The 27589-nt window shown below is 28.8% G+C and overlaps 3 protein-coding genes across 3 annotated transcripts in view; 1 reads left to right on the forward strand and 2 right to left on the reverse strand.

The window, feature by feature from the left end:
* Window positions 1-8681, reverse strand: part of LOC101492347 (calcium-transporting ATPase 9, plasma membrane-type) — a 27706-nt gene extending 19025 nt beyond the window's left edge. The window contains exons 1-3 of the mRNA XM_073369865.1: window positions 8539-8681; window positions 318-465; window positions 110-189 (exon numbers count right to left, since the gene is read on the reverse strand). The gene's annotated coding sequence lies outside the window, so the exon portion shown is untranslated. The remainder of the gene's footprint in view (window positions 1-109; window positions 190-317; window positions 466-8538) is intronic.
* Window positions 8682-14332: 5651 nt separating this feature from the next.
* On the forward strand, window positions 14333-17220 carry LOC101492681 (large ribosomal subunit protein uL30y). Its single transcript, XM_004506956.4, has 7 exons — window positions 14333-14475; window positions 14705-14883; window positions 15397-15494; window positions 15953-16010; window positions 16247-16326; window positions 16409-16511; window positions 16787-17220. Exons 2-7 carry the CDS (start codon window positions 14707-14709, stop codon window positions 17000-17002), a joined length of 732 nt encoding a protein of 243 aa, XP_004507013.1. The 5' UTR covers window positions 14333-14475; window positions 14705-14706; the 3' UTR covers window positions 17003-17220.
* A 3845-nt stretch (window positions 17221-21065) lies between these two features.
* On the reverse strand, window positions 21066-26100 carry LOC101493243 (metal tolerance protein C4). Its single transcript, XM_004506958.4, has 13 exons — window positions 25749-26100; window positions 25595-25649; window positions 25025-25157; window positions 24619-24674; window positions 24144-24258; window positions 23945-24002; window positions 23737-23855; window positions 23075-23194; window positions 22889-22990; window positions 22737-22809; window positions 21961-22028; window positions 21561-21621; window positions 21066-21481 (listed from the first exon to the last, which is right to left on the reverse strand). The coding sequence occupies exons 1-13, from the start codon at window positions 25957-25959 to the stop codon at window positions 21366-21368; spliced, it is 1287 nt and encodes a 428-aa protein (XP_004507015.1). The 5' UTR covers window positions 25960-26100; the 3' UTR covers window positions 21066-21365.
* Between the last annotated feature and the right edge of the window lie 1489 nt (window positions 26101-27589).

Genomic DNA, 27589 nt, shown 5'->3' on the forward strand with positions numbered 1-27589 from the left:
TATATATATATATATTTTATAATTTTGAGATTTTTAATATAAATAAATCTTATCTAAATCAATAATAGGTACATTGAGTGTGTGTATATATATATATGAAAATACGTACCCTTTAAATATGCAGAAAATTGGTAATGATTCCCCAAGTTCAACCTCGACAAGTTTGGGTAGTTGATGAAATACCTTTGGCTCAAAAAAGAATATACATACAAAAAATTGTTAATTAGCATGACCTAACGTCAACCATTACTATTGATATGTGTTTGTGTACTCTCATTTTCATGAATTATATTTTAAAATGAAGACACGATGTTTACCTAAGTAATATGTATGACTCCATCACGATTCAGGAAAACATGTAGTAGCAAGTACACAATTGTGTACACCCATAACAAAGAATTGAACTTGTAGCTATGTCAACCATGTCTCTAACTTCTTTCAACCAGCAAACGTAGGTGCAGTGTGCTGCCAAAGTATATATAACAATGTCATCACATTGGAGAATAGAAGTATGATTAAATTTTAATCTAATGACACACACCACACATGTATATATATATACACACTCGCACAAAAATTAACATTAGACTAGACTAGAAATAATCATCCAAGTTTCTATAGATGAACAAATGGTCTTGTGTTGCGATTGATTCGCACTAATCCTTTTGGATCTTTCTCTAATCTTCTTTGATTCGCTCTGAACCCTTGGTGAATGTGTTTCTCTCCATGCAACCAAGTCTCCCTTATGTAGCCAAAATTTTCATTTAATTGGATTATTTTGAGATGGTTTGTTGAGATTGGGTGGATATCATGTGTGATTTGATATCCTAATTTGAATGATCTTGTTTTTGATCGTATGTGGCTTGTGAAGTTATGATTGATTGTATTGGTGTTGATTTTTTATTAGATATAGTTGCATATAGTTAGTTAGATATGTTTTATAATTAGATTAAGGTAGTTATTTATGATTAAATAAAAGTAGTTATGTTAGTTTATGACACTATATAAAGGTGTATTTATCCTAATGGTATCATAATTTTTCATATTATCATTTCAAGTTTTACATTTCTCTTTAATTGTTTATTTATTTTTTCTTAAACTCAACCGTAATTATCAACAATTTCATCCCACACTTAGTGTGGTATCTTTTTAACTGTTTATGCTTTGTTTGGTCTTTTTGTTTGTGGTTTCTTTTATGGTTGGAAGAAATCATGGATGATATGTTTCCTTGTTTTTGTTATTTTGTATTGAAGTTGGCTGATTTGATGAGATTTGTTTGATATTTGGATATCACATCTGATCTAGCGAGTTATGATGAATATTTGTATGATTCTATTGGTTGATATTGGGAGATTGTGGATGATATGCTCATTTTTAATGCATATTACATATTTGATTTCAAGTTATATCAGTTGTTTATGGGCGAATTGGATACAATTGTTACGTTTCTATATAAACATTAGTTATTCCGGAAATACTCATTCATTGTTATTTGAAAAAACCTTACATGGTATAAATTATCTGCACAATATGGAAGGTTTTATAACAAATGCAAACAATAATATTTAGAAGAAGACAAAAATGTTTATGGTGCAATGACAACTGACAGCAAAACCACATGAGCAACAAAGAAGATTGAGCATCATAGCTAGAGTGGAGGATAAAGGGATTGACAAACAATTAGTACTTCTTTGTTATATTCTTTTGTCGGTTTCCTTTTGATCATTAGCTCATAATTATCTTGTACTTTGTTGAATCCCATGAAATGACTCATAGTGTACTTACTATTGAAACTTACCATGAATAAATTGAGCTAGTATTCCTCATAATTCTATTTTATATTGCATTGTTAAATCTAACCATAACAAATTGATGTTTTAATCATGAACTCTAGTGGCAGAAAACACTTATTTCAAAGAAGTTCAGTCAAATTTGAAACGCGTCATGGACATGATAAAGTAACATGATACTGAATACGCCCAAAATAAAGATGTTGATTTTGAACACTTGGTTTGTCTAGAAATGAGCATTCATACACTTCAATCTTCTCCAATAGCATCCTTCAGTGGACCCCTTCCACCATCATCGTCGCCGCCAACCCTATTTCATGTACGAAACATCAAAATTGATTTTCCATGTTTTGATGGTTCAAATGTTTTGCATTCGATTTTAAAAGTCGTGCAATTTTTTAACTATTATGCCACTTTGGATGATCAACGTCTCACCATAGCTTATATTCATCTCGACAAAGATGTTGTTCAATGGTACCAAATGCTCATTAGAAATTATTTGTTTTAGTCATGAGTTGCATTCACATGTCTTGAGCTAGAATTTGGATCGTCACTGTATGATTGCTCTTGTTCTTCCCTGGTCAAGCTAACTCAGTCTGTTGGTGAGTATTACATTGAATTCACATATTTGGCAAATAGGGTATACGGAGTAAGGGGATGTACTATCTTAGACTATTTTATTAGCGGACTCAAAACGGACATACGACGTGGTGTGATAGCCCAAATCCCCCTCCCCATCTCAAAAGAGGTTTCCTTTATCAAGTTTTTTGAAGAAAAGTATCGACCAAAGCCCAAACCATATATGTCATCCACACATTCCCGACCCACCTTACCCTACACATCAAACCCGACCCGAAACACATCATTAACCCCAACTCTTCATACCCTAAATGCCTGACCCACACCACTACCCAACTACAAAATATATCTTGGCCGCTGAAATGCAACTATGTCGTGAGAAAGGTCTCTACTATACATGTGCGCCAAATTCTCCTACTCCCATTGTTGCCCTAACAGACAATCCTTACTACTCTACACCGATGATGAAGCTCACCCTCACTATGATCCAAACCCCCTGACCTAAACACTTTAACCCTAAACAGTAAACCAAAACCTGAAATACCCGACCTTGAACCCATTGATTCCTCACATCACTTGTCCTTTAATGCATTAAAAGGTGCTCTGGTAGTAGGCACAATGCGTTTATAGGTACAATCATGGAGTTAACAATTCAAATATTGCTTGACAGTGAGAACTCATACAATTTTATTCAATCCCGAGTGGCTCACTTTCTCAAATTGCAGTTTATGAATGCTGAAAATTTTCAAGTTATGGTAGGCGACGAAAACACCTTGATAGCAAATGGGTTTATTGAGCAGTTTCAAGTCCAATTTCTTAGCCACACACTTCAAATACATGTCTACTTGCTACCCATTGTTGGTGACAATTTGGTTATAGGTGCAACATTGTTGGCTATCTTGGGTACGCAAATAGCTAACTACAACTCGTTGTTAATCAAGTTATACCTCAACAATCACTTTGTCACACTATTCAGGGATAAACTCGATCTACCGCGATCAGTTCAGCTCCAACGACTCTTTTTTATTGTCATTAAACAACCTAAAGCCTATAAAAGGAACCCCAAACTCAAGGAAATGACAAAACTTCAAATGCTATGAAAAATCCATCAATCACATACACTTACATACTTGAAAGCTTCTCATTTGCAAAAGAACCAGTCATGAATTCATCATCATATATCTAGATTGTATTATTGAGTTCTTTTATCAATAATCTATTCTCAAACACGAGTTGAGCATAATCAGATTCAACCAATCTCTTTAAATCATTAGTCCGTAAACTCAAAACTATAAGGGTTGTTTATAGTTTGAGTATTGTTGTAAAAATCTTCTTAAGATTGATAGGTGACTTGATTGAATCCTTTCTGGATGGAAATGAATTGTTGTTACAAATCAAGGTTGATTGTAACAAAAAACTGTGTAAAAGCAATAACGTTCTCTGTTTGAACACTTAGTGGAAAATCTCACAGTTGTGAGGAATGGACGTAGCCCGAGTTGGGTAAACCCAGATATATATTTGTGTGGTATCTCTTCCTTATCTCTATTTATTTTCAGCCATTTTGATTATAAAGCTAAATAGATAAACTAAAAATGTGATTTTAACTAATTAATAACGTTCTCCGTTTTCTGTTTCCAAAACCAAGAATGTTCTCCGTTTTCTGTTTTCATAACTAAGATCATTCTTGAGTTATTTTCTTAAGTTTTTAACATAAAATTTTAAATAGGTGAATTTACAATTCAAACCCCCTTCTTTGTAAATTGACATTGCTACTTCACTTATTCATTGGGAAGGACTCGCTATTGTTGAAGCAACTTGAGAGAATTGGTCGATGTTGAAATCCAATTACCATTCACTCAACCTCGAGGACAAGGTTGTTCTTAATAGGGGGTAATGTAACGAATGTAAACGATAATATTTAGAAGAAGACAAAAATTGTTATGGTGCAATGACTGTTGGCAACAAAACCATGTGAGCAAGGGAGAATAATGAGCATCATAGCTAAGATGCCTAACAAACTATTGAGTGACTTTGCACTATAAATAGAGAGGAGGAAAAAGGGATTGGCAGACAATGATTGGATAGTTCGTACTCATGTCTTAGATTCTCTCTATATTCTTTTGTAAGTTTCCTTTCGATCATTAGCTCATAATTTCTCTTGTAATTTTACTTTTTGTTGCACTGTTAAATTTGATCATAAAAGGTTTAAACTTTGAAGAATAAAGTGGTGTCGTTGTTCGGTTGGATGCGTTGCAAATCAACAACGATTGATTATAGTGTGTGCTAAAGGACTATTGATAACTATATATTGGTGCTCAATAAAATTGTTTATGGGTGACTCTTCCCTTATTGTTCCATTGCAAACCATCATGTCCTTTTGATGTATGATAAGATAAATACATTATAAGATATAAAATTAGATAAAGATAGAATATGATAGTGACACGATAAATATCCTCTTATCTTATGTTTGACACACATATAACAAACATGATAACAAAATTTTATTTTGTCGTGTATTTGATACACATCTCACATGATATATATATATATATATATATATATATATACTATAACAAAATTACCGTTGTGAGTGATTACATAATATTTTTTTTTTCAAATTAAATTAATACATTTTAAAATATTATAAATTAACAACAACAAAAAACTAAAAAACTAAATAAATAACGAAATAGTTTTATATTAAATACTACCCATTTATACTACTAAATAAATAGTTTAAAACTTAAACAAAAAATCACGAGTTACAAAATAATTGTATTTTATTTGTTAGATAATCTAAATAAAGATATGATTACATATTATATGTAAATGGCAAAACTCCCCTTGTGATAAAATTATATACATTTTTAAATTATATAAAAAGACAAAACTACTCATGTAATAAAATCATAAATATCTATAATTTTGAATACTAATTTATTAAATTCTATAAATAAATAAATAACTACCATTGTGATAAAATCATAAATATTTTTTTAATTAATTATTAACATTTTACTTTTATGTTTAATATCAAATTCTATTAATATTTAATATTTGTATTTATTATATTTTATATTTTAGAATTTTTCTATATTCATATTTTATTAGATTTCAATTTTATATTTTAAATTATATTTTATAAGAGAAGTAAATTATTATTTTTATCATATCTTATTAGTTTCTAACTAAACTCATATTCACGATAGAAATTTCAACTACAAATACAATTCTAGATAAACTTATCATATTATGTTTGTTTATCAAACACTAAATTCAAATACCATTTGATAACTTATTTCTATTTTGTCTCTTATTTTGTCCATCAAATATACTTTTAAGATGTAGATGTAGAATTGTAATATGCCCTTTGGCTTTATGCAAGAAGATGCATGGGTGTTAACCGACAGCTATATAGCAAAATACAATGAGTATGATGGTATTAACAATCGGGGCTAGTGAGGTGTCTACATGAGAATTTGTAGGTACATCATCATTCCGGCTCTGGATGAGAAGTTATTGTAAAATGAGTAACTCACTTTAGAGAGTAAAATAAAAAATATCAACAATAACATAACAACTTAAAGCTGACAAATTAAAGGTATATATTGTAATAAATAAAAAACAATCATGAGTTTATCACGTTAATAACTATTGATTTTCTCACTTTACACTTTATTCTATTTAAAAGATATAAATCCCCTAAAGAAAGCAATGGACCAAATTTGTTATATCGTTAAAATATGAGTGGCTCGGAATATTCTGCTTCACGTGTGGTACTCTAGTAACACTAATTATATTTTTTTAAAAGAAATTTGAGAGATTTGAAATTTTGTGATGCTGTATTTTTAGGTTTTTTAGATGTCGTTGGATTTCATGAATTCTTCCTTTTAGGTTTTGCTCAAAATTTATTTGAAGAAAATCTATTTTAAGAAGTTGAATTTGTGTTGTCCGATGAATTTGCTATCTAATAATTATTAATGTTTTTATTTAATCATTCTAATAAAATATGTTGACTAAGAAACATAAAAATTGTCGCATAATTAGAAAATTGTTGACTTTACTTACCACATTGATATTTTTATTGTCATATTTCACCAAAAACCAAAAGTGAAGAAATCTAAAATGATAAGAATAGAATCCAAAAAAGTATACATTGACTAAAGTCTAATTTGTCTCATATGGCAGTGAGAAAAATACTATTAACCTAACAATAAATTATGGAATAATTTTGTTGATATGCAATTTGGTATCTTAATTTAATCGAACAATGGAATTATTATCAAACTAGAAAAACGACCATTCGGTATAACCACAAGTTTACACCTAATTGTGATATAGGTGAAGTGCTTCAATTACTATTGGCATTGAATTGGTACCATTAATAGCAACTTGGTGCTTTTGATTTTGAGTTAGATTCTAATTTGCCTGTGGATGCCTTCAATTCTAATAAATTGCATGTCATTGAATTTGGTGATACTATTTGTAATTTTAGGCTAACTTTTCATCTTTTGAATTTGGTGATATTATTTGTTATGAAACAAGCAAATGAATACTTAGTTTTCAAATTTTGATTGATGTACCACTTTGTATCAAATAAGTTATTGTGAATGAAATGCTTTAAACATATTTTCATAAAAAAGAAGCATTGTGTTTAGTTGCTGAAAAGATTTTTTATGTTTATTTTATAAAATTTGTTTTATTTTAAATTGCTGACAAGAAAATAAAATACTCATATAGTGCACAATATGATAGAGAGAAGATGGAAAACAAGCTAGGAGAGTGTATTTTTACAGATAATGAAAACAATGTTTTCACATTTTTTATTTTTTTTGAAAAATATCTTATGGACCTCTCTTTATTTTGTGAATATAATTTTTTTATATATATTGTAGATATATAATTTTTTTTTCTTTCTTTCTTTTTTCTAAAATTTATATTATTTGTATATGATATCTAGAAGATAAGATGCTCTCTTGAAGGGAGCTATTGTTCACTTTTTTCAAAACAATGAAAACATCAAAAAATTATTTTTATTATTTATTAAAATGATTCATTCATAAGTACCATCTCATCGTCTCTCTGTTGCATTTATTCACTTCAATGAAATTTTAATTTCATTGTTAACAAATAAAATCAATACAAATTTTGAAAAATGAAAATAAGAAATATCATAGGCATTAATTTTGGCAAATTGTAAACTTATTCACCATCAATTAATTTTATCTTATCTCAACATGCTTAATTAATTTGGCTCAAATTAATCCACTAAACACAACATCAAAAACAGACTGAAGAGAGATTGAGCAAGCAGCAACTACCAACACTTAATTTTTAAATGCATAAAAAGTATACTTTATCTCTTACTATACTTAATTCAACAAATTTTAACGGATTTGAACAACATTAGAGAAGACCATGTATTTTACAATACATCATATTCATTCTTAGTCAGTCTTATTTTATGCAACCATTCTCATGATGCATATACTAATGCTATATCAAGTTCACCCAAAATTAAAATTAAAAATGTCGATTTATATAAATAAAGTTAGAAACTAATGTCCTACCTAATTAAAAAAATTAACACGTAATAATGGTAAGATAAACAAGGATGAATGTTGGATTTTGATCCAATGGCTTTGCCAACGGGTAGCACTAATTGCCACTTTTCATGTATGCTTCGTCCAAAATGAAATATATAAATAAAAAAATTATAAAAATGCGATATATTTTATCTAAATGAAGAACACTTATTTGGAGTGATAAATGACATCACATTATAATGATTTATTTATTTTTGACAATAAATTATAGTAATTATAAAATTTAATTTATTAAGAAATATAAAATTGACACAAATGAAGTTTAATATCGTAAAAGAATTTAAACTTCCACAACATGATAAATTTAGATATTTACATTAAAATTATAAGAAAATTCATGACCGTTCAATTTTTAGCATAATATTCATTTAATTCATATATACAATAAATGTATATAAATAATTTGTCCATATTAAATCAGTCATAGTCATGATTGTTGAATCATTAAAATTATTTAATTTTTTGTATAAATATTTCTAAAGTCCGTATATACGAAATTAATCTCGAATTTGTATGCAATGAGAAATAAATTAGAAGTATGATGAATAAATAAAAAGTACCTTGAGAAAAACAATATGTAGGATTGAGCATGAGCATAGATTACAAATGGAGCCTTTTCTTTTTTGACTCAAAGTTACAAATTGAAGGAGATTTAGATTGTATAAGAAGTAGGTATAATTTGAGTGTTTGAGAGAGATTATTATTATTTGATGAGAAGAAGAAGAAGATTGAGTCAAGAGAGTTAGTAACAAATGAATGATGTAAAGGATGTTAAGGCAATTTCGTGGAAACTTCCTAAGAACTATCGTGCGCACACACCAATGTACAAATCACCGAACCAACTATTATTGTTTAGTAGCTATTTTTGGCATGCATGCAGCTGCAATGCGTCACACGTTTTTCTTTTCTTTTAATTTTACTTTTACAATAAGTTTTGGTGTGTGGTTTTTTATTTTATTTTTTACCAATAGTGTAGGTTTAGTTTCTTTTTTAAGGGTTAAATGTGTTTTTTAGTTTTATAAAATTTTAATTTTAGTTTATGTGAAGTATAAATATAAATTTTAGTTTATGTAAAATTATGCAAACAGATTTAGTTTTTTATGAAATAAAATATATTTAATTATTTTTTAACGGTAAATTTTTTGAATAATATTTTGTAAGCATATAAATTTATAATATTATAAAAAATTCTTTTACAAAAATTTAGATTGTTTTTAGCTTTGATGAATTAAATATTAATTTTTAAATATAAAAAAATTAAGATAAAAGTAACAAAAATATAAACTTATAAATTAAATTTTAAATTTATTTTTGTGGAAAAACTTTTTATAGTAACAGATCTAGAAAATTTCTTTTGTAGGGGACCACAAAGTAGTGTATATATGTTGACCAACGAAAAATATTACGAAAATTTTTATCTTATCTCAATATAATAATGCTTAAATAAATTCAAAATACATAAAAAAAAAATAAAAAAAAAGCTTCTATAAATTATAATTATTATCTACGAGATTTCATATTATGAAAATGTTCAATAACTTTTTCATTGTCAACACTGTCAAATATATCATTCTCTCTCTCTCTCTCTCTCTATATATATATATATATATATATATATATATATGTTATTAATAAATCATCTAATCACTTATCTTATGGGACTTAAAATAAAATAATACTATTATCAAAATAGTTTTTTTTTTTATGGGGGCAAGAGCCCCGTTGCTTGTATATTAGCCCCTGACTTTGTATATAGTTTTAAATGCATTTGAAATTTTTTTATTCAAAAATATATTTTTATTTAATAATAAGAACTAAAAAATATATTTTTATTTAATAATTTTGTAGGAACTGAAAATTGTATTTTTATTTTATGGAGACTAAAATTGAAAAGTTAAAATTTTATAAAGATTAAAAATATATTTAATCCTTTTTTTAACAATGAATTTTTATTTACCATATTATTGCACATGTATTAAGAAATAGCAATAAATAAATAAGAGTATAGAATAATTTTTTTTTAAATTGTCTTTATTAACAATTGTTGTGTTTCTCAGTCTCATAAATGCAAAGTGGAATACAATATTTTAGAAATTGATGAGGATCTAAAATGAGCTACTTAAGAGAAGAAAAAAAACAAAGAATATTCCAAGTTAAGATTTTATAATATTTTTTAGTGTTATTTCTGTTTAATTTGAATCGTAATAATTCTAGTTAAGTGTTGTAAGTCCAATATGCTCTAGAGAATTATCTTTTAGGCTAAATTACATTTGTGGTCCCTTAACTTAATTTCAGGTAACGTTTTAGTCCTTTATCTTTTTTTTTTTTTCCGATTTAGTCCTTTATTCCTAAAAATATCAAATAAAGTATGAAAATATGAGTTTATTTGAAGATTTGCGTTACGAATTTGATGAAATTTGTATTATATTGAAGAATATAATTAATTTTATGAGTTTTGATTGAATTTTTTTTTTGAATTTTTGTATAAAAAAGGATATCATTGTTGAAATTTTAAAACATAAAATATCAAATCGTCACTTAAAATTAAAATAAAGGACCAAGTTGGAAAAAAAAAAGATAAAGGACTAAAACGTTACCTGAAATTAAGTTAAGGGACCACAAATGTAATTTAGTTTATCTTTTAACTCATTTTATGAATAAGGTGTAGATCCTTTTATAAATACCTTGTAAGAGTCCCATATTGGATAAAGTTTAAAATGACTTAGAGTTTTCTATTAATGATAATGTTAAGTAAGATATGTCTCATTTTGAGTTATTGAATTATAACTTGTTTGAATCTTATCGATAACTTTCTTACCACTGTAGCAATTCTTCATTGGCTTATCAATCATCATTGATTATGGCGTCTTCTTCATTTTTTCCATATAACTCATGTTTATTTGTTTCTTTTACCTTTTTATTTTACCTTATGGTTTCAAGAAATCCTAGATCCTTCATCTCTTGTGGAATCAATCCAAATCCACATCATTTGGTATCAAATTATAGTTATCACTCAATAATAACTTTTTTCAATGATGTGTACTCTTGTCTTTTTTCAATCAAATTCTTCTTTCAAGCTCTTAAAAAGAACTTAAACAATAATCTAAATCAAAGAATCCAAATATAATGTAACAAGTCCACAAAAGCGCTATCAACACGATAGTTTCGAGAAGAAAAACTCTAAGACAAAAATAAGATAATTTAAAATGACAAACAAGAAAATATAAGTAAATGAAGACACACTTTTGTAAATTATCAAATAAATAAGAAATATTAGAACTAATATGACTAAGTGATCCAAATATGTGGAAGGTAAGTTACTAAGATCAAACTTGATATGCCTAAAAGAGGTTGCAAAAATGCAAAAATATTTGACGTTTCAATATGAGCAATTTTGAAATTTTTATTTGTTGCAAAATATCTTTTTTTCCAAATGACCTTTTGTGTAGAATCACTTTTCACAATACTTGTATTTTCATATTTTTCTTTATATATTTGAATTCTTTTTATTTTTCTAATTAATTTAGACTTTTTAACTTTCAAAATCAAACACGTATATATACTTTACTCCAAAACTTATAAAATCTATAAAAATAATCAACTTTAAATAAATAATTACTCTATTAAAAAATAGAATTTATAGATAAAATGCAATTCAAACACTTAAATTGCTTAAATAATTTTAAATTCTCTATATTTTTAATTACTCTATTCAAGTGAACCTTAAAGTTTTTTTTAAACTCTTTATATTTTTATTACAACTAGCATAATATATGCGCTTTCGTATGGGTTCAAGTCGTTGTGTATCAATTGAAAGACTGCCTTTATACAAATAAATTTTAATTACATATAAAAATTTATCACACTTTTATGTATTAGATATTCAATAGATAAATTAATAATAAAATATGAATTTATATTTGTTAATAGACAAATTGATCCTTAATATCATTCTATATAACTACGAATTCATTTATAATTAATTGACTTACGGAGAGTCGTTTACTAACTAATTGACCCGTAAATGACAATTATTAATATTTTTTATATAAATTAATTATTATTATTTTTTCACTTAAATTTAATTATCTCATAAAAAAAAAGAAACAAAGTATTAGAATAATTTTTACTTTCAGCTTGACTATACAAAAGAAATATAAAGATAAATACCAACAGTATGAATATACAAAAATACACATCATGATCGTTATTCAAAATTTTCTCTTATGTGTTATAAAATTAAATTTCGGTATGAAGGTATTTGTGCTAGAGATTATGTTTTACAGATATATTTTTATGATAAACATATGTTAGTAAGATTATATTTTATATCTATTAATAGATATATAATAGATAGAAAATATGTTATAAAACAAATTATAAAATTGGAAAAATAATACAAAATAATAAAATATGAAGAAAACAAATTAGAGATGAGAGAAATGGAAAGAATAAAGACTAATAATAATAATAATAAAATATGAAAATGTAAGAGAGAGAAGAGAATAGAAAGTGAAAATATATATACTTTTTTATTTAATTTTGTGGTAAAAATATATTTTTAATCATTGAAAAACTTATTTGTAAAATTAGATTAAGGAAAAAAATTATTTGTGTTAGATGAAAGTGAATAATTTATTTTAGAGAATAAAATAAAAAATATCAACTATTGATAAATAAATTATACACACATTCGTTTTTTTAATAAGTGATTAATATTTTAAAATACACATTAACATTAAAATACACATTAACATTATAGGTTTACATAAAATTCTAAATTTAAAATATTTGAAGTGTTAGTACGGTAGTAAGAGCTAACCTTGTAATCTCAATATAACAATTTTAAATTATCTTAATGATAGTTGTAAAATGACTATTAATGTTAATTTGATTACTACACATTTTTCTCTTTTATATATATTTTAAAAAAATATATAAATTTAAAAAGTTATTTAGAGGATATGAGTAAAGAGATTTAAAAAAAAAGAAAGAAAAAGTGAAGATTTTTTTAAAATGAAAGAAAAAGTAAAAAACGAGAGTTATAAAGTACATTGAAAAATATAAAAGAGAAAAGTGAAAAGTGAGAGAAAGTGCAAGTGGAGATTATTTAAAATTTGAATTTGAATTTTAAAAGATAGAAAAAAATAGAGAGAATATAAAATTAAAATGACTAATTTAAACTTAATATTAATAATGTCTTAAAATTATAAATATGGATTTTTTGGATTTTTTGCTGAGACACTTATTATTATAAGATATATAATATACAATAGATAGGAAAAGAAGAAAACAAATAGAGCAAAAGTTAGCTCCAAACAAAAACCACTCCAGAGACATTAACCAAAAAGGCAATAAAAATAATATTTAATTATGAGTGTGAACACAACAAATTATGGATTTATACAAGGATGATAAAAAGTAAAGTTTGATTTGTTAGATAATACTATAGAGTTTTGTTATGCTCAATTAATCCATATTAGTTGGTTTTGACTTTATATATTTAGAGACCCAATAACACATTTCTACGGTGGAAGGAGATTTTCAAACACAAGGAGACCAATTAGTAGGAGAAGAATGATGATGATCAAGAATCATAGAAGGTTGTTAGAGAGTATTCACGATAGACATGACATCTATGTTTAGAGTAACATGAACATCGACTATGTAATTCTTAAAATTAAAATTACTAACAAAATCACCATGAAGGTCAAAATATTAAGATTTGATAGCTCACATCCCACATAAATATAAAACTCAAATAATATAAAGTAAAAAGATACGGAGTCAAAAAATACAACAAAAATGAAACATGAATTTTTTTACTTAAAGATTGTAACAAAAATTACTCTGTTGATCATCTTCCTAGTAAAAAAAAAACACATATATAAATGTGAAATTTTGTAAAACAAAAGAAACCAAAGTTTAAATAGTTAATGTGATTGTAGATAGCAATGCCCAAAATTTATTCCAATAAAGAAAAATAATTCTCTAGGCTCTAAATCGGGTTTACAAGCCCAAGAAACAAACAATCCAATAGATTTTGAAAATTTTACTTTTTTTTACTCATTGAAAATTTTACCTTTATTTTAATTAAAATCCCATTTTACCTTTAAAAAGAAAAAAATAAAACAGACAATGGTCGAAGAATTTTTTTAGAAAATTAACGACAAACTTAATTTCAAAAGGTTTTAAATTAATTTTTAGAATACAAATGTATTTTGAAAAATACAAATTTTTAGTTTTTCATAACATAAATTGAATATAGTGGAGTATATATATATTTTTTGAATGTGGGGTAAGAAAGCAGTTATTGGGGGTATGTAATAAAAATTTCACAGATCTATTGAGCCAGCCCACTATCTAGACCCATTTTAAAACCCTAAGTAAGAGCCCATAAATCACTTGCTCACTCACTATGTAAACCCTAATTTCTCTATCATCACTCTTTCACATTGCCTTCGTTTTTCCGATTCCGTTGCGTAGATCCACCATTGGTAAGATTTCTATGATTCTACGGTTTTCATTTTCACTCTTTCTCGTCATCAAATGATTTTCCATTATTATTCAATATCATGATTTTATGACTATTTTGATGGTAGATTAACGTTGAATACTATCAGTTTAGTTTTAATTATAATGTTCAATCATGTTATTTTTAATTTTTAAGTTTATTATTATGGTTGGAATTTTGATTTTTTTTTATTTGCGTCTAATTGATAACAGAGATGGGTGAAGAGGCGAAATCAATTGTTCCAGAGTCTGTGTTGAAGAAGCAGAAAAGGGAAGAAGAATGGGCTTTGGCGAAAAAGCAAGAAAGTGAAGCTGCTAAGAAGAAGAGAGCTGAGAATCGTAAGCTGATTTACAGCAGAGCTAAGCAGTATTCTCAGGAATATGAGGAACAGGTACATGTTATTCCATTTCACGTCACTACTAGTTTTTTGTTTGGTTCATTCATCGTTCAAACATAACTCATGTCGTCTTTTGTTATAGCGGACTAAACCATGAAATTTGTCGCTTAACTTGTATGATGCTCTCAATTAGGTCTCTGAGATTAGTATCTGACTCTGTCAGACATAACCAATATCAGTCATTTTGTCAAAGGTGTTCTCAAGTTGGTCGCTATATTTAACCATTTACAATCAGTTTGGTCTTTATATTAAATAACTTGCTATAAATTTGTTCTCTAATATTACTATCAAATTCACATTTTTGTCCCTATATTTAACCACTTATTACGAAGTACTGGTGTGAGTAATGTTTGAAAGGGTCGATGTTTTTGAAATATTCATATTTGAGAGTGCTCTACAATTTCAGGATGCAATTCGGTGGTTTACTCTTTATACTAATAGTTCTGGTTATTTATTTATTTATTGCTCAGTAATTAATCTTGATGTTGTTTTGTTTTAATTTTATAGGATAAGGAATTGATTCAATTGAAACGCGAGGCTAAGCTGAAAGGTGGATTCTATGTTGATCCAGAGGCTAAGCTCGTGTTTATTATCCGTATTCGTGGGTATGTGTTTTCTGTTTAGTTGTTTATACTTCATGCTGAGGTTTTCTTTCAGATTGGATTACTATCTTGTAAATATAAATAAATCTCTGTTGTTTACATATTGGTAAAGGACTTGTAAGCTTATATGTGTTGTAATTAATCTTCCAACTTGTTGAGTTCTACTATTTAAATAATAAGTTGGACCTAAATAATTTTTAATGGTGAGGTCAGTAACAATGTAACATAATCCCCTCATTTGTGATTCTAACAGTGAGACTATGAGTGGACCTACATCTTGCCAAACTTCTTCTGATATTTAAGTTACATATGATATTTTTAATCCATAAAAAAGGTTGTATTTGCTATTATGTTTTCTAAATACTTGTATAATATAATTGTCTGAGAACTCTATCCTAGTTGCCTACTTAGATGTTTTGGTGTTTTTGTTGTCCTAACTCTTATTTACTCTTATGTTTCAGTATTAATGCCATGGACCCAAAGACAAGAAAGATTTTGCAACTGTTTCGGTTGAGACAGGTAATATCATTGGATACAGATACTGCCTAATTTTAAGTTAGTTGTAAAAAAAACTGAAGGTTGTAAGAATTTGCATTTTTGTCTCATTTATCCTAATACATTTGTAACACATACTGATAGCATGTTGTCTGAGGAGTCTGTGATGCCATGTGAATAGCAATTTAAAATCAACTATTTGTTACATTTTAATTTTGGTATAAAAGCAATTTATGGATCCTTACCGTTCTTTACAACAGATTTTCAATGGTGTATTCCTCAAAGTTAACAAAGCAACAATGAACATGTTGCACAGGGTTGAGCCTTATGTGACTTATGGGTATGTTAACTTCCATCTCGTATTGATTGAAAAGCAATGAATCATTTTTGTCACACTCAAGAGGCTTTCAATCTTGTTCCAGATACCCAAATTTGAAGAGTGTTAGGGAGCTCATTTACAAGAGAGGGTATGGAAAGCTAGACAGGCAGCGGATTGCTCTCACCGACAACTCCGTCATTGAGCAGGTGCAATAATTTACTTTTATATATTTTAAATGCACAAGCTGATTTGTGTTTGTATATTGTAATAATAATCATTTAAAGAAAAATCAATTATAATAATGATTTTTATGAGAAGCGACTCAATAGTTTTTCATTGGAAATTGTTAGATTCCGATTATTTTCAATAGCTGTAATAAACAGATGAAAACTCCCAAATAGAGATTAATTTTTTAAATAAGTTGTGTAACTAACTGGCTCTTATTTACGACATGGTCCTGACTTGTTTGGATGACATTCAGGGTCTAGGAAAGCATGGAATCATATGCATCGAAGATCTTATCCACGAGATCTTGACAGTTGGACCACATTTTAAGGAGGCAAACAACTTCCTTTGGCCATTCAAGCTCAAGGCTCCATTGGGTGGCTTAAAGAAGAAGCGTAACCATTATGTTGAAGGAGGTGATGCTGGAAACCGTGAGAATTTCATCAATGAGCTAATCAGGAGGATGAATTAAACCTTTCCAGTGCTCAATCATCTAGGAAGGGACAATCAATATTTCTTTGTTGGCTTTTAGATCAAGATCAGACATTTACGCATCTGAAATTCATCTGAAATTTTGAAAATAGCAGATTGACTTTTATAAATTGTTTTTTCTAAGCTTGAATTTGGTTTTCATATTTTATCTGAGATTGATGAGTTATGGATTTATGAGTATGATTTGGTTTATTTTAATGCTTAGGTATCTGTTCTTTTTGTTTGACATAACAGCTCAAATTTCTTTTTCATTTTTTGAAGTTTCATCTGTCTAATTCAAAATTATGAGATTCAAAATTTGCATACTTTTACATAGCAACCTCTAATAGTATGTGCTGAATTTTACTGGGTAGAGATATGTTTTTTAAAGTTAAATTCACATATACGTGAGATTTAGAATTTTTACGGCATACATTCAGTTTGCAACCCATCAATGCTATTTTTAAAGAAAAATGCTAACTATGTCCTAATGGTATATGTTGATTAATGGATCAAATATTGAAATGTTTGATCCTTGTTCCCCTTCTCGCCTCGCCCTATCGGACTGGACACCACATCTCGTCTTCAACTCATTCCGACACTGAGATCCTTTGGTCACACCTTAGTCCGAAGGGCTAAACGGGCTTTTGGGCTTTATAAAGAAATGTGACTCTCCACCTATTTCATTGTGTGCTTACCCCCCCTCTTTCTACAAAAAAAGATAGTAGATAACGTAAGACTTTGCTTGGCTTGCTCCGAGCCATCTTGTTAAGGAAGGGCGGCTAGGGTGGGAAATGAAGAAGAATTGAATTCCAAATAAGGAGATGAGAAGGAAGACTCTTAGTTGTTGAATGCGAGTCACTACATAGGTGGAATTTTATAAGCTCCTCTTTCTACAAAAAAAGATAGTAGATAACGTAAGACTTTGCTTGGCTTCCGAGCCATCTTGTTAAGGAAGGGCGGCTAGGGTGGGAAATGAAGAAGAATTGAATTCCAAATAAGGAGATGAGAAGGAAGACTCTTAGTTTGTAAATTGTGAATTCAATTTTTCAAGGATTATAAAGCTATTTTTCAATGATTGAAATATTTGTATTAAATAGTAGTATGAATAGCTAAATTTCAGTTCAAGGGATATTGGTTTTTACCATCAGTATTAAGAGGTCGTGTAATTGATCATTAGTTTGGAAAAAACATTTTCCTCCCACGAGTTATGGAGGCTTTTCTCTAAAACTTACTCTTTTATCTACATGTTACTTCTACTTTTTTTTCTTTTGAAAAGGAAAAACTATCAAGAAAAAAGAAACATCTTTGATCTTGTTAATATCTTGTTCTCTATGTGATCACTGCTTTCCAGTATTTTTTCCTCTTGTTCTAGAACAGGTTAGTCCAATACTTTGTTCTTGGTTGATTTCAAATCACTCTTGGACCTAAAATCTCATATATTTATTGCGTGAGTATGTATCAAGTAAAGGGTTACAAATGGAAAATAATGGACATCAAAATCCTGACCCGGGATGTGTTCATCTGCTTGTTAAACTGTGTTGGGGAAGTAATTTTTCAACTAAAAAATGTGGATCCTAACCGTTACTCCTATTTTGATTTTCCTTTTTTCCTTTTAATTTGTCATTCGGGTAGTCATATAATAAACCTGATTAACACCAATTCTCATGTTCTTGACATGTTCAAGCTAAAATAGTAACTGCATTTATAATCATTTGTATGTTACATTGTTGAATTTTGATGATATTCATTTGCATGTTTTTATAAGTAGTTATGACCTTAAAAGGCATAAGGCATGCCAAAGCGATCCTGTACCACAATACAAAGTGAACCATGACAAAATCTCTAATACAATAACATGTAAGATAAAAAACAATTAAAACTAATAGATACACATATTGTGCCTCCACAAATCAACACATGCATCAACCAGAACAAGTTTCCCATTTATCTGCAGCATCACACCACTATAGCTCATAGCTAAATTAGTGTATTATTATTTTTTTCACTATAGCCTATATTATCCACATGTAACTAAAACCAATTTCTTTTGGAGGCCAAATGAAAATTCATTGATAAAACTTGGCATAAGATATGCTCAAAATAAAAGTGTTACGCAATAAGCTTGCTATAGAATAAGCAGCCTTGTTACAATAAGCTTGTTATAAAATAAAAGTGTGTACTGGCACCATATTTAGAGCACAATTTAAAAGTGTCTCCTTATAAAGCAATGTTGGATTTCACAAATAACAATTTATTCTTATACTTTACTAGAAGCCAGTCAAAACTCACCTCTGATCAGTTGAAATACCTTACAAGAAAAATAATTCTTACTAAAAAAATAATTAATTTGGAATCAAATATAAAATTCAGTACAAATATGATGCGAAGTATCTAAGTTAAATCCGTTAAAATAGGTATCTACGTTTAATGTTCAAGAGACTTCAAATAAGATAATCTCAAGTGAAGGGAAGCTCTGAAAAATCAAGAATAAAAAAACAAAGGAAAATAAGATTATCTAAAGTGAAGGGAAGCTATGAAAAATCAAGAATAAAAAAACAAAAGAAAACCTATTTTATTTATTTGTTGTCATAGTGATGATTGATTGTGTTCTTTTCTCAGCAACTTCCTGATTTTGTTTAATTCCATTCTCCATAATAGTTGTTGCAAAACTCGAAATGATAGTGAGAGATAATGCCAAAGGGTTGAGACTTGATGAGACAATGGCTAAGATAGATGAAGACATAAATAATTTGCAGAAAAACAATTGGAAGTCATGGTGTATTATGAACAGGGTGGTCCCAACAAATTCGGATGCTTAAAAGCAGTTTTTAAAAATGTTTTTTTTTTCTTTCAAAATTGTGATTTTTTATATGAGAAATAATAAATAAAATTATGAATCTCACAAAAATAAATACAAAATTTATTTGATTACACATATCTATCATAAATAAGATTTAATGTAACAATCATTTATGATTAAAGTGAACACAACTTAATAATATGATTATCAAAAGAGACTTCGTAGCAATAAACCTCAGTGTGGTTTAGAGACATTATCTAGAATAGTCAACACATTATTAACAATCAAAACATTTTCAACATTTTATACCAGGTAGCAATAAAGCTCAGTGTGGTTTAGAGACATTATCTAGAATCGTCAACGCATTATTAACAATTAAAACATTTTCAACATTTTATACCAAAAATTTCTTTTAAATGATTTTGCCTTTTCAAAATTTTATAAAAGATTTTCTAGTAATTTTTGAAAATCTTTAACATATCAAAAAACTTGAATTGTTTGATTCGAAAATCTTTGAATGGTAAAATAGTAAAAAAATTCAAGGATAGATTTAACATTTTCAAAATATTGGGACGATAGGTAAAATTTTCTCAGCACTACCCTTCCCCGGTTTAAATGGACAATACTTTTTTGACAAAAGATGGACACTACTTTAATGTTCTATTAACTTTTTCCATAATCAAGTATTGATTAATCATAGATTAACCATCCAAAACAACTCTCACCTGTCCAATGAATTCCCAAATTTTCATAACAATGATCACAACTCGGACTTAATCTTGAATGATCATAGACCCTATATCCAAAGCAAAAGTTAGGCTACGATTCGAAGTAGGTTAACAAAATTTAATGTAAATGACTTTACTTACGTTTTACTTACGTTTCGTCATGAATGAATTACCAAGTATGTTCCTTTCTCAGAACTCAAATATAAACAAAAAAAATAGTCACAAAAAATAGGCCAAAATTTAACTAATTTTACTCTATTTAAAGCTATTATCATCAAAATATCCTTCAACATAACAAATTTTCACACAAAATTAAATGAGAAGTACGAAATATACATGCAATTAGTTACTTTTGCTTCTAATGAAGTCCAAAACTAGTATTTGCTGCCAGTGAGAGGAATTCCAGCACATGAAAAAGGTCACAACTTCGACTTGTGCATATTTGAGGATTGAGGCCAGTCACCTCCATTGAGTGTCACTCTCCCACATCAAAAGTGCAGTCTCAGCCATATCGCGCAAAACCGACAAGAATATTACAAAATCCAAACACAGCTATTTCTATATCACACAAGATTTTTACATCTTCACACTCAAGGTTGAACTAATAGGTTTCATAAACCCTGAGTACATATTTAGGTTAGGAGGAACAAAAAAGAATAACTGTTTTTTGCAATAATCTATCAAGAGCTATTGACTCAACTTGAAACTTCATATTTCGTTAAGAAAGAATGCCAAAAAGAACTCATGATAATAGATGAAGCCAAATCAATATTCATAAATGCTTAGACAAGATAAATGAAAGAGTGAGGAGATCTTAAATTTATTGAAAATTTTCACTCTGTCGGATTATGGGCCTCGATATCGACATGCCGGATACCAGGAACAAGATTCTGGATCTCCTTCTCTAATCTATCAACTTCACTTCCTAACGCTGTAACTACTTCCTCACCTGCAAAAACTCACAATTGTAAGCATGTAATTATTTCTCAATCTGCAAGATTAAAAGGATCAGTTTTACTGTGGCATACCATAATTTGACATAATCTTCATCAAGGCAGCATCATCCCTTTGCTTTGAAGCTTCACTAAACTGTAAATAATTAAAACTTAGAGGTAATACTAAATCAACTTGGTTCTTATGATAGTTACATATCTAAATATTAAACTATAAGTTGGCAGGGGAAACAGGGTAGAATGATCGCAAAAGAGGGTAACCTAAACTAGTCATACACCAAGAGCTGGCCTATATTATTATTTAAAGTTGAAGTGCTGTGATGCACTAGTACAGTTTCATGCAGGCTACCAACCACATATTTTCAACAGGTGCAACACAATTAAAAACATCTATTAATAACAATAGAAAGAATAACAATAACATATAACATATTGTTTAAGGTTTTAGATGAACATTATAAAGAAGAGTATTAACCTGTCTGGCCCATTCCTCACGCCCAGTCCTTTCAAGATAATTCTGTACCACCATCTCTCCATTAAAATCTGTTCCATTCAGAATGATCAAATTACAAATTTGAAATGTTTATGGATTAAGACAGTGAAATTTGAATTTATTATATACAATACTCAACTTAAGGTCCGTTTTTTTGTCCTTAATTTTTTTTTTGAAAGTGCCTTTTCAATTGCAAAATTTGTGAAAAATAGAAAAAAAATTTGGGAAGGGGTGGGGGATGCAACAGTCCGTTACAAGGATTAGCATAAAAATAACAAAATAAAGATAGGTCATAAAAGCGATATTCTTCACTCTACATAAAAACTACCTTTAATCTACAACTAGCACTAGTTAGTAGTTGTAATAGAAAGTGAGAATGGAAAATAGTAAAAAGCTATTTAAGTTAAAACTTGAAAAGGGTAGCATGGTACAAACCATAATGATTACAGGATGTCAGATATAAAAGAATCGATATATTATTGAGATAAAATATGACCTCTCATGTCAACAACTGCCAAGACCACACATGTTAATTTTTTTTTAAAAGTTGCATATGTGAGGGATAACCTATATTTGACATGTTAGTTTTTAAAACTTTTAAGTCTTTTCTCTTTGAAAACACATTAGTAAATGGATCCTGTTAGAATTCAAAGACATATTTTACAGATCCATATTATAAACAAAAATAAACTTCAGAATTATATCCACAGCCTAAACTAGATAGAGATCAAGAACAGAACAACTATGTGAGGGATTACCTATTTCTGCCTTAAATCTGAAGAATCCAGGCCCAATAACTTCGCTTTTGCAATCATAGAGAGCATCTACAACCTAAAAGCATTATACTAACCTTAGTCAAATGAATGGCATAGAGTTATAATGCAATTTTAGTAGAAATTAGTGCTTGTACCGGATCATTTTTTAAAAATTTGAGTACTTTTTCCATATCCTGGTCGTCCATAGCTCTACCAATCAAAGCATGTCGGTTTCTCTGAATGAGAAATATGGCTACCTGTATGGTTAATTCAACACAACATTAGACAAAAAACGATACAAAACGACTGGGAAAATTTGCTATCTTCTAAGCCCTCTTTACCATTCCAAGTAAGTTGCCAACCAGGATTGAGCCTATAGGATCATAAATGGCATTTCCGGTATAATGCACAGCCACCAATGACGCCCCAGCAATAGCAAGGCCAGTTACTGCAGCACCATCCTGCATAATTTGCAACTATTTATAAAAACAAATACAAGGGCACAATCTTAATCCATTACTACAGGAGTTTAAAAAACTAAATAGGCAAAAAATTCTTGTTGCTTAGCTCATTAGAGTGACTAATAAACAACTCTTAGCAATGCAAGTTTAAAGTCACTTTCCTTTCCTTTTTCACTTACATAAGGACAAAAAACACATTTTTCATGGCCCTTGGGGAGTGTTTAGATTGAAGTTCCATTTAGTGAGATAACTGGAAAAATGTGACTAGCTTTACTTAACCATTTTTGAGGAAAAATACAGCCAAATATGTGATAGGTGAGAAGTGATTCACTTTATACAAAACCGTTTTCCCCCTCGGATGGATTTGGATCCTTTGCAGCACACCCTCCTCTATAGCCCCTACCCACCTCTCCATCTCTCTCATGATTTTTCTATCCCTCTCTCTTCATCATCTCCCCATCTACCTTCCATCTTCTCTCTCTCCTCTTACACTTGTTTTTGCTATTGCAGAGGGTGCAACACCATAGAGAATCCAAGCTCACCTCTGTCATTACTGCAACGGATGTAGGATCATGTCCACGCCAAATATAGTCTCTTAACTTCATTCCCTCTGCAGTTGCACCTTCCTTGACAGCTTGAATGGCAACAACAAGAGACGCACCTAACGAAAAATACCCATTAAAAAAATGAAAGGATCAAAACAGATAAAGCAGAAAAGATTGCACCTGATTGAAATCCTGACAATAGTACCTTCAATGAGGAATGAACCACATAACACCAAAGCTGCTAATTTCATGTTCTCAGGAGGCTGAAAAGGAGTTTCTCAAAGATCAATAAATTAAACAGGAGAAAATTCACAGACCAATCGATAAAATAAGAAAATTGAGAAGAACTTATGATGAAAGAATTTGAAGTTTTTTTCTTTCAAATATTGAGTTTGATTGAATACCTGTGCTATCCACAAGTTTTGAACTCCATGAACAACTGTAGCCCCAGAACCAAGACAAAATATCCCAACAGCAGATATCAATGACCAAACAAATCTTTCCTTGGAATAACCATAACTGTAGAAATAGAAAACATCACCATTTCGCCAGACTGATTAAATTTCAAATCCATGCAATGAAAAAAGCCATTTCCCAATCCATACCACAAAATAGAAATGGATGGAATAACTTATCATCCTATATTGAGTCTTGTTAAATTTTGCACAATAAGTAATGAAGCACAATTTCACAGTGATAAGGCTTAACTATCTATGCATCCATTTATCCATTCATTACATGTATAATAGTTAATGAATCACACAACATGTAAATGCATATCTAATAACTGAAAACAGTCTGGCACTAAATGTGTAACAAAAAAAAAAATTGGGGGAGGACGGGAATGACAATATAATCAATATTGCGTAACTAACTCACGGATGAATAGCATCTGGTGCACGCCTAGAGCTAGATAGACCATAAGCAAGTAGCGCCTACAAAATAAGATACATATCACATATTAGTTTCTTGTTTACATTAAGGCTGTATTTGGATATTCAATGGGGAGTGGAATGGAATGGAAATTAGTTGGACATTTTATGATGGAATGGAAAAGTGGACCTGTTCCATCTCATAACCCCAAATTGGAGTGCCAAAAATGAGCAGCAATGAGGTATTTAACGGAATAGAGTGGAATGTAATTCATTCTTCGTGTTTCATTCAATCCCATTTTAAACAAATCCAAACGAAGGAATATATACTACTATTCTACTCCATTCTAACTCTTTCCATCAATTCAAACACAGTCTAAGGAACCTACATTAAACAACGTCAACTAGTTTACCTGGTTTGCGAAATCAGCAACAGAATGCACAACTTCAGCTAACATAACATGGCTAGACGAAGCAAACCATACTCCAAACTTGAGTGAAAAAACAAGAAAGTTACACCACAATGCAGTTTTAACAGCTCGCTGACTACAATAGAAAAAACAAAACAGCACACAATAAAAAAAAAGTGTTATGAAAGTAGCATTATCTCACATTCCCTCTTTAACACAAACACTTCAAATCAAAATCATTTCTGGCATCTGACACATGTCAATGTCCGACATATACTTACATCCAATCACATCCATTTTTTCTAAATTACTATAAGTGTCTATCTATGAAGCACGAACACTTACACAAATACCACACACAGCAATAGTAACAATTAGATAAAATTAATTAATTGAATGTAACCAATGTTGAGTGTCGTGACTGTGTTCGTGATTTCATAGCCCAATCCCACATTGAGAAAAAAGTGATAACAAAGAGAAATTGCATACATGAAACATTCAAATTTAACTTTTTTTATACATAACAATATAATGCCAAACTAAACAAAAACATTTTAAAATTAAAATTAAAACCTGTGACGATCGTTGAATTCAATTATCTGAGCTGGTTTAGCTCTTGTAAAGAAACCTAAAAAAACAGATAGAGAAAATAATGAAATTGAAATTGAAATAAGTTAAGATAATTGATTATTGTGAAAACGAGTATTGAAGAAGAAGAGAAACGCACTTCGATGGAAAGAGTAATGACGACTGTGATGAATGTTTCGACGAGCATCAATTCCAATAAAAAGGAAGCGTCTAGAAGGAAGTGAATAGGAGGTAGTTGCGGTGGTTGGCGGTGGTTGTTGATTCTCCGGTTTGAGAGAAATAATTGTACAAAACCAGTGCTGGTGAGAACGACGAAAACGAGAACGAAGAAGGTTATAGGATGTTAGCATTAATACGAAATTTGTGGTGAAATAATTGAAGATTGTTTGATGAAAACACGAAATTCGTGCGTCGAAATTAGGGTTTAATTAGTATGGCATTATTCTACAATTGAATGTTGAAGATGAAGATTGAAAGAAGAAGAAGAAGAAGAAGTGTAGTAGCATGGAGATAGAGGAAAATAAAATGAATAATTCTAGAATATTCCACCAATTTTGAAGTAACCTATCCAAAAACTGAAAATACAAATCATATTACACTCAATTTGAAATACTTAAAGTGAGCGAGGTTCACACATTTACAACACTTTACTTTACTACAGTACTTCCCACATTATGTGGCTCAATGATCATATCATATCTAATTGGAAAATGTCACTTGTAAGTTTTATGCAATCATATCTCATGATTTGTATTTCTATATAAAAAAATAGGAAATGTTACTTCTAAAGTTTATGTAATTCCTGGTAGAGGAATATATCATGCATGCTCTTCATCTATATCTCGTATTTTTTAAAGTATATGAAAAAATATTTTTATTCTTTCTAACTATTCGGATTTTTTTTAAATATAAGTAAATTATTTATTTCTATCTTTGAAAAATTGATTAAATTTTAAAGTTTTGAAATATATAATTTTAGTTATTTTTAAAAAAATTTAAAATTTTAGATGAATGTCAAACTTCTAAAATGTGATTTTTTTCAAAAATTTTAAAAATATTCGAAATTTTAGATAAATGTGAAACTTCTGAAATGCAATTTTTCTAAAAGTTAAAAAAACAAATTTAAAATACAATTTTTTTTAAGTTTTAAAAGATATCAAAACGTTAAATAAATGTGAAACTTTTGAAATGCAAACTTTTCAAAATTAAAAAAAGAAATATTAAAATGCAATTTTTGCAAATTTAAAAAAAAAAAATCAAAGTTTAGATGAATACAAAACTTTTGAAATTTTTGATTATCAGAGGTAAAAGTATAAAATGATTTTTTCATATGGTAGGAGGTAAAGGTAAGAAAATTAGTCACAGATACATTTCTCTTGTTGTTATGTATTTCAATTCTTTTATTTTACATTTTTATTTTCTCTTTTGCGTTAAAAGAGAGATAAAAACACAAATATGACAGGAAAAAAAAATTTATAAACCTTACATACAAAACAATTATTACTTTCAAATGAGAATTGTATTTACTTCAAAATAAAACCTTTCAAATATAATACAATCATATTATGAGAGTAAATATAATCCTTGTGTCTTCTTTTAACAAAAAAAATAAATAAATTACTTTTGTCTTTCTCCTAACATTAAAGAAAAAATGATAAACGATGATACCACACATTCACTCACAAAAGAAGTTTAGATTATATGAGTCATATGCATTTTGAAAATTAAATCGTGTAATTAAGATTAGACGATTGAGATAGTGTGATTGTAGTATGTATATAGTTACAAAATTGTGACCACACGCAACCCGCGTGAAATTTGTAAAAAAAAACGTATTTCATGTACAATTTTAACATACTATTTTCTGTATAAGTAAAAAAAAGAAAAGTCATTAATTTTATTTAATTTGTTCAGAGTAAAAAAAAATCAATTGTATCAACAAATAGTTATTAATGAAAGGGCATTGTAAAAACAGTAACA

Source organism: Cicer arietinum, chromosome 6 (genome assembly GCF_000331145.2).
Source record: "Cicer arietinum cultivar CDC Frontier isolate Library 1 chromosome 6, Cicar.CDCFrontier_v2.0, whole genome shotgun sequence".
In the NCBI taxonomy this organism is placed as follows: Eukaryota; Viridiplantae; Streptophyta; class Magnoliopsida; order Fabales; family Fabaceae; genus Cicer; species Cicer arietinum.

What these genes read in the sequence shown, in the direction of transcription:
- LOC101492681 (XM_004506956.4), top strand. Translation starts at nt 14,707, where the DNA reads ATGGGTGAAGAGGCGAAATCAATTGTTCCAGAGTCTGTGTTGAAGAAG. An exon ending in TTTATTATCCGTATTCGTGG is followed by an intron (nt 15,495 to 15,952) that starts GTATGTGTTTTC and finishes CTTATGTTTCAG; the next exon opens with TATTAATGCCATGGACCCAA. An exon ending in ACAACTCCGTCATTGAGCAG is followed by an intron (nt 16,512 to 16,786) that starts GTGCAATAATTT and finishes GATGACATTCAG; the next exon opens with GGTCTAGGAAAGCATGGAAT.
- LOC101493243 (XM_004506958.4), bottom strand. Translation starts at nt 25,959, where the DNA reads ATGCTAACATCCTATAACCTTCTTCGTTCTCGTTTTCGTCGTTCTCAC. An exon ending in TCATTACTCTTTCCATCGAA is followed by an intron (nt 25,650 to 25,748) that starts GTGCGTTTCTCT and finishes CTGTTTTTTTAG; the next exon opens with GTTTCTTTACAAGAGCTAAA. An exon ending in TTGCTGATTTCGCAAACCAG is followed by an intron (nt 24,675 to 25,024) that starts GTAAACTAGTTG and finishes CTTATTTTGTAG; the next exon opens with GCGCTACTTGCTTATGGTCT.